This window comes from Cynara cardunculus, assembly GCF_001531365.2.
Source record: "Cynara cardunculus var. scolymus isolate 2C chromosome LG 14, CcrdV1, whole genome shotgun sequence".
Taxonomy (NCBI): Eukaryota; Viridiplantae; Streptophyta; class Magnoliopsida; order Asterales; family Asteraceae; genus Cynara; species Cynara cardunculus.
In genome coordinates, this window is record NC_037541.1 from 6,117,871 (window position 1) to 6,125,666 (window position 7,796).

The 7,796-nt window shown below is 36.1% G+C and overlaps 1 protein-coding gene and 1 long non-coding RNA gene across 2 annotated transcripts; both read left to right on the top strand.

Annotated features, from left to right (window-relative positions):
* The first annotated feature begins 3,182 nt into the window (after positions 1–3,182).
* LOC112526957 lies at positions 3,183–6,230 on the top strand. The gene is made up of 2 exons (XR_003070667.1): positions 3,183–3,411; positions 5,559–6,230. It is a non-coding gene; the product is annotated as an uncharacterized LOC112526957 (long non-coding RNA).
* A 150-nt stretch (positions 6,231–6,380) lies between these two features.
* On the top strand, positions 6,381–7,573 carry LOC112526929. Its single transcript, XM_025137373.1, has 2 exons — positions 6,381–6,498; positions 7,125–7,573. The coding sequence occupies exons 1-2, from the start codon at positions 6,381–6,383 to the stop codon at positions 7,571–7,573; spliced, it is 567 nt and encodes a 188-aa protein (XP_024993141.1).
* The last annotated feature ends 223 nt before the right edge of the window (positions 7,574–7,796 follow it).

Below are 7,796 nucleotides of genomic sequence, written 5' to 3' on the forward strand. Positions count from 1 at the left end.
ATAGTTATATAAAATCATTTATTGATTTTAGATAATTGTGACAGGAATGCTATGTCACCTTTTTGCTGAATCATTTGTTTAATGTCTTAATCAACTGTTGCACCATGTGCTTCTTTTTAAGACTGATATTTTTCTTAGTTGCTAATCAAACCTCCCAATTTTAGATAGATCAAATCCCTCGTTTCGCCATCTGAAATTAGTTTTTATAGACTGGACTTTTGAATAACTTTACAAGCTATCTTTGTGGGAACGATATCTTGTACTTGTACCATTATTACTTGTTACGAGACGACAGTAGTTCAAGGTGTATACTTGCACCGAGTTCTATTTTTGTGTTGAAATCTAAGGTTGAATAAACCGACGAGCAATGGTTCTCCAGCATCAACGCTTGGACGAAATCTCTGGCTTATACTCTCAAGTCTTAGCCAGAGAGGGGGAGATGAGGTCCAACGCTGCTGGACCATCTGATGCTGCTGTTGCTCCTGATCCTACTGTTGCTCCAGCATCTGTTGCAGTTGAAGCTGAAGCTGAAGCTCCTAGAGCTGAAGCGGTTGCTGCTTCTGTAATCCCGACCACCGAAACTGTTTCAGTTGAGGTAGTCGACGCCATCCCTAGGGATGATGCTCCTTCCATCGCCGTTGCTGGTGATGATGATGATGATGATGATGAAGACGAAGATGATGATGATGAACCAACCATCCCAGACCCTGGAAGTGACCTAGATGGTGACGACGACGATGATGATGAAGATGACATTACCATCAAGTATCAAAAGCCATCAACCGCCACCAAGGGTGTCACCCTCATGGATTCTGAATCGTAGGGCGAGAAAAGGGAAGGAGAGTCTGCTCCATCAAGGAACCAGGACCCTAAGTCAAAAGGCAAGGTGGTCGCTGAAAAAGGAAACCTGAAGGTATTGTTTAATATCCCTCAACAACCCTTATTTGAAGACTCTACCTCTCAGGTAGTAGTCACTTTTTTGTATCAACTTCAAATTCCATCAACCACCTGCGGTCGACTAGAGTGGGTCCCTGAACACCCCGTCTCCAGTGCTCCCACCGACCAGCTAAAGGAGTCACTCGACCATACTAGAGTAAAAATTCCTCTTCATACCTCTAGTGGTGGTGAGTTCGACTTTCTTTCTGAAGATGAAAGACTCGAGGCATTAAGAGCTGAAGAAGAGCTAGAGCTTCAAAAGAAGTAGACTGAAGACAGCATAAAGCTGGCCAAGTCACTAGCTGCGAAGATTCTCCCCAAGAGAAAGTCCAAGAAAAAGGTTAACGTTGTCCAAGCCCAAGCTAAACTTCTTTCCATTGCAGAAGCTGAGCATGAGAAGAACCTGAAGCTGGTGGAAAAGGACAAGTGGTGGAGCAAAGCAAAGCTGAAGAATAGAATCATTCCCCGCCCGATTATCAACGTCAACGTCAGCGGATGTTCAAAAGACAGTGGAACACTGGTCTCAATGCTCATCACCAGGGACAATCTCGATGCCATCACCGAGTACCCTTCTTACCTTGGCCGATATGGATACAGCGAATGGATGGAGATCAGGCAAGCCATTCAGCGATCCAAGTCAAGACATGAGGCGATTATCGAGGACACCATTAGCGATCTCATGAAACGGATGTCCAGGTATGTCGCAGTCCCTAACATGCCATCTCTGAAGAAAGATGGGAAGAAGAAACTCAAGCTCTCTGATCCTAATGATGGACCATTCCTAAGGAACGAACATGAAACAAGGTTCTCCTTAGATGAAGTCTTGAAGGGTCATCAGAGTATAAACATTTCTATGCTGAATCTTGACTTGCCAGATAAGCGTCCCTATACACCCAATGCTGTGCATTTTAGATCATAATAAGAAGAATGTTAGAAATTTAACTTGAAGATTTTAATAAGTCTTAAAGTGCTTAAAGTGTCAAAATTTCAAAAGGGATTCAAAGAGTACAAATTCTTTCAAGCCTGAATCCAAAGGGGGAGAAGGTTAGGATTGAATTTTAGTGTTAATTGTATTCGTCTTGAAAGTCTTTATTTATATTTCTAGTAGGTTTGACTTTGTAAGTCATTGTTTGAGTTTGACTTGTGCTTTTCTAGTTTGACCTATAAATAGGTCTTGTAATGGAAGTTTAGTTGTTAGGAGCTTAATTGTAATATTACGTGTAATTGTGTTTTAGAGAGAAATAATATACTCATTGACCAAGTTGACTTTTTCTCTCAAATGTTCTTACATGAAGATTGCCATTCACATTGTTCTTAATGATGATTCATGAAGATTGATCATAGATTGAGACACACACTCCTACACACAAAGGACAAACCCTTACCTCTCAAATTAAAGAACTCGTACGGAGTCACTCTATTGTCTCCAAATGTGCTCCCCTACTTTTTGAAAGATTACTGTTCATTTACGACAAAAGCCTGTATATTTAAAGACAAAGGACAAGCTCACCTCTAGAAGTTTGCCACATGCCTTGTACTGTCTGATTTGCATTTAATGCAATGGTATAATAGCTGAGAAGCTCCTCTTTCTTAGTAACACTAAGCCAAGAAGCTTATATCTTGAGGATCAACTTTCTACCCAAGAAAGGACTTCCTCACAAGTACATATTTCTTAATCTTTCGAAATTATCTTTACTTCAAGTGAAGAACACCAACTAGGCTCTTTAGCAAAATTATTATTTCTTCATTTAGCAAGTCTTTTCTTTTTAGCTTTCTGTATTTTGTGTGTTCCCTAGATTATTTTAAATAAGTTATGTATCTTATTTTATTCTGCAAACAATCTGTAAATTATGTATTGATCTTCTTTATCAATAAAGGATTTTAAAAAGTGAAAACTGATTTGTTTGTATTCATCCCCTCATTCCTTCTACAAATTGTTACTTCTAAACTCTTGTAGATACGTCTCGGACCAACAGAACTATTACTTTTGCATTTAGTAAAAGATTATTTATAACTTATCAAAATTTATATATTGTTACTCTAAATTAATTATGATAACATAATTACCAATATAAAACTAAGACTTTATAGAAAGAACACTAAGGGGTTGTTTGTTCTAAAAAAAAAACTAATGTCCTCTTAAATCTGAATGAGTCAAACATAAAAAGATTTAAAGTGTTTTTTTTTCAATTAAATGCTTAAAAGTTGTTGTTAGGTCTGAAATGAATAGGAATTGAGAATCCTCTTATCTCTTATTTCAAATCGTCGCCTTCCTGCTCTACCCATCCTTCCTGCTCTACCCATCTGTTTGCGCTCGACTTCCCTGGATAAGCTCTCGATCTCTCATATCTCATCTCTCAACTCTCAAGCTCTCAATCTGTCTCACAAGCTCTCGATCTCTCATCTCTCATCTCTCAAGCTCTCAATCTGTCTCACAAGCTCTCGATATCTCATCTCTCAAGCTCTCGATTTAAGGTATCCATCTCGATTTCAATTCTTCTTTGATTTATGCAGTCTTCTTTGATTTATGCGTCTTCTTTGATTTCTCGAGCTAAATGGGTTTGATTTCTGCGTCTATGCTTGCTGAAGATACGAATTACTTGACTTGTAGCTACACAAATACATAATAAAGTTACTGAATCCTTGCTATAGATGACCTAATAAATTGATTGGATGGATCAAATGAGGGCTGGAAATGTCACATAGTAGGTAGCAGAATGAAGGCGTTGAGTTGGTGCTTTCCTGCTATTAATATAAAGTACAACCACTCGATTAGTTTACAAAACACAGAACATGATTTCTTCTTTGTCTGTCAGCAACTTTGTTTGCATTTTGGTCCCCATTGAAACATGTTGGTGTGTTAATCTTCAATGATCGGAGTGATGAAGGCAATTCATCATACAATGTGGGTAGTAGTGTCTTCTTAAGTATATTGCCCTTTATTCATGTAAGTGTGAAGAAGAGAAATCAAACAAGGTTTAAATATGATTTATGGGTTCAGTATATTTGATTTGGTTGAATGCTATGTTAAAAAAATAGGTTGAGAATAGGTAATGGGTTTTGAAATGGAAACAAACATAATGGGGTTTTACTTTCAACAATGAAACCAGGCTTGAGTATGATTTTGGAGAGCTTCCATCAGGTGGTCATATGAAGGTCAGTGCTGTTTGGAGAACATCTCTGGCCCAGAAGTTACAAAAACCCATAAATTCACAATTATTTAGTTTTTTGGGTTTTTTATCAGAGGTTTCATTTTATTCAACACCTGGATTCATTTGATTTGCTTGTTTATGATATGGGTGCTTGATATAATCATGCAACAAGATTGATCTACAAAACCTAAGTTTAAAAATGTTGTGTGATGATTTTTTGCAAATGTTGTTGTATATAAATGATTTTTTGCAAATGTTGTGTGATGATTTTTTGCAAGATTGATCTAACCAGTACACATCAGATCATGTGCCAGCTTGTAGACATTCTCACAAAGCCATTATGAAGAAAAATTGAAACTGTAATTTCTCAAGTAGTAAAAAATTGAAACTAGCAGCCTTTTTTGTTCTAAGTGGAACCTATTCTGATAAGAACATCAATGTTTAATATTCAGTGGAATGTTTATGTATGTAACTTCATTGCAAAAAATAAACTATCTGCTATTTAGGCTACTTTCTGACAGACTATAGCATGTGAAGACATCATGATTTGGGCTGTATGTTTGATCTAGTACAAGGTCTTGGTGTAAGCAATGTTATTGAAAGGGTCTTGGTTTAAGCAACGTTGATGGTGATCTTGATTTATGTGATGTTCCAGTAGAATGCCTCATTGGTATCACCTCACATAAAAGATTGTTGCTAAACAACCTGTAAATCAAGAGTCTTCACTGATGCAACACAAAGCTATATGGCAAATAGGCTTTACTTTTAATTTCTTTTTGATAATTTTATATCCTGCTAAATGTTGACTACAAAATTCAAGTTGCTTTTAATTTCTATTTTGGAATTTTATATCCTGCTTAATGTGGACTACATAATTTAAAGCCTACAAGCTTTTTGTGCTTAAAAATGAGGGTGGTGTAAGGTTTACTTATGGATGGGCACCTTAAAAATTACATTTGTGGTTTTGCTTTCTATTTTGCAATATGTGATTTTTTTCCCCGTATGCTAATTAGTGATGGGCGAGAATCTGTGTGTGAGGTGGACCAATGAACTTACCAAACGCTTTTTAGAGACCTGTATAGAAGAGGTCAATAAGGTGGGACGAAACAGAGGTAGTCTTCATAAAGAGCCTTGGGTGAAGTTGGCAACCATACTTGAGAAAGTGTGCCATGTCAAACTCACCCAAAAGCAGTTGAAAAATCAATATGATTATTTAAAGGGAAAGTATTCGGGATGGGTGTACTTAAGAAATAGAACAAGTAATATTTATGACCCAGAAATGAATATGTTCACCTTAACCAATCAAGAATAGGAAGATCTCTTCAAGGTTAGTTTTTTTTTTTACCTTTTTACATATTAAAGACAAAGCACGAGTATTATATAAATAATAATACTTAATTTGGATGAAGAGACATCCAAAAGCAAGAACATTAAAGACATCACCATTGATATACCCTGAATTATGTATAGCTTTGTTCGAGGGGACTTCTGCTACCGGATCTCGTGCTTATGCCCCTAATTCAACCCGTGAGAGGACTACGATTTCATCATCATCATTTACATCCAATATCCACACTACTCAAGATACTGAAAATGAGGTGGATGGAGATGAGGAGAAAGGACCAACTGTCAATAAAGCGAGCACAATTCCGTCTAGACCAAAGAAGAAGAGTAAAACCAAGGTCGACATGGATGAATTGGCTTTAGAAATGAGGGGTGCACTTCAAACACTTGTTACACAACAAACCACACTTGTTGCACAACAAACTGGACTTGTTGCACAACAAACCTCAAACCTGAATGCTTGTATTGAACGGTTGGACACTCTTGGCCTTGATAAAAGGAGTCCTCTTTATGGTGCAACCATTGACATTTTTGGGCAGTCAACATTATTAAGAGAGACATGGTTGATGATCCCTTCAGACGCTGATATATTAACATCATGGATTTCAAGGACGGCAAGACGAATGGGGCTCATGGATTAGTTTTAGGAATTTGAACAAGTTACTTCGTTATGTGATTTGTATTTGAACATGTTATTTGCTTATGTGTTTGATATTTGACAATTTGGTTACATGTTTTGGATGTTGAACTAGTTGTTATTTGGTAATGCATTTGATATCAAAGTTTACTTCTATTTGATATTTTATTTAAGTTTTTAACAGGTTTATCATGGATAATAATCAAATCATCATTAATAGTAATAACACTATACTTCTCATCGTCGTATTTTTATATATGTTCTATTTGCGACAAAGGCATTTAAAAAGGAAAAGAGATAATATGTCTGCAATGACTGGACGTCAATTTACGAATGAGTTACTTGAAGGTAGTGATCGGCAATGTATTGACTTGTTGCGAATGTCCCGTGAAGATTTCATTCGATTATGTGATCACTTTAAAGCAAAAGGTTGGTTAACATATAGCAAACATATATTGGTCGAAGAAAAGATGGCTATCTTCCTGATGATTGTAGGTCACAATCAACGTTATAGAGTGTTGAAAAACAGGTTTCAGCACTCAACACAGACAATTCATAAATTTTTTCATGAAGTGTAAAATGATGGAGTTTGCAAAAGAGATCATAGTTCCTACATCATTCAATCCTAATCCAGACATCCCTGGAAATAATAGAAGGTTACGACGAATATTTAAGGTAAATAATAATTCGATAATAGTTGTATAACTTTCCTTACTAAATTTATTTTGACTATTTAGCTTTAATATAAGGAGCAATTGGCGTCTTGAATGGAACTTTAATACATGCTATCGTCCCTATTCAAGAGCAACATTTATCTAGAGGACGAGGAAATGGTGAATGTTATCAAAATGTTTTGGCAATTTGTGATTTTAACATGGTTTTTACATTTGTTGTTGCCGGATGGGAATGAATTGCACATGATTCTAGAATTTTGTTTGAAGCTTTAACAGATGGTGCTATTGGATTTTCATTTCCTCCTTTAGGTATACTATTGATTTTACAGGTAATATATTTGCTATATTCATTTGACCAAGCATTTTATTTATTGTTTTCAGATAAATATTACCTGTGTGATGTTGCATATACAAATACTCGAAGATTTATGGCGCCGTATCGTAATGTTAGATACTGGCTCGGAGATTTTCGTCGTCGACGAGCAATGAACAAGTATGAAAAGTTTAATCATTCTCATGCAAAACTTAGAAATGTTGTTGAACGTTCTTATGGCGTCCTGAAATCACGTTTTCCAATATTGAAAAGAATTGCACCATTTACACTTGAGGTTCAAAGAGACGTTATTGCATGTTTTGCGGTTCACAACTTCATACGGAAGGAAGGTTTAAGTGAKRAGYTATTTTCTGAGTATGATCAAACCAACAAACAAGGGAACGATGACGAGGATGAGGCTGAAGAGATTCAATCGCATGGGAGTGCCGCTGACCAAACATATATGGCTAGTTTAAGAGAAAAAATTGCGACACAATTAATGCAAAATGAATATTGATTCTAGTTATTATGAGACTTTGTTGGTGTTTTCTATTGTGTTGAATCAATTGACGTATTTCAATTGAATTTTTGAATGTGTTAAAAATATATGGTAGTTTACAAATGGTTTAAATGATTGGATATTTTAGTTAAATTTAATTGGAATGAATTGATTTAAATTTCAGACTTCAGAAGTTTGTCAGTTTACAAAAACAAACAGTCTTATTGATTCAGACTTCAGA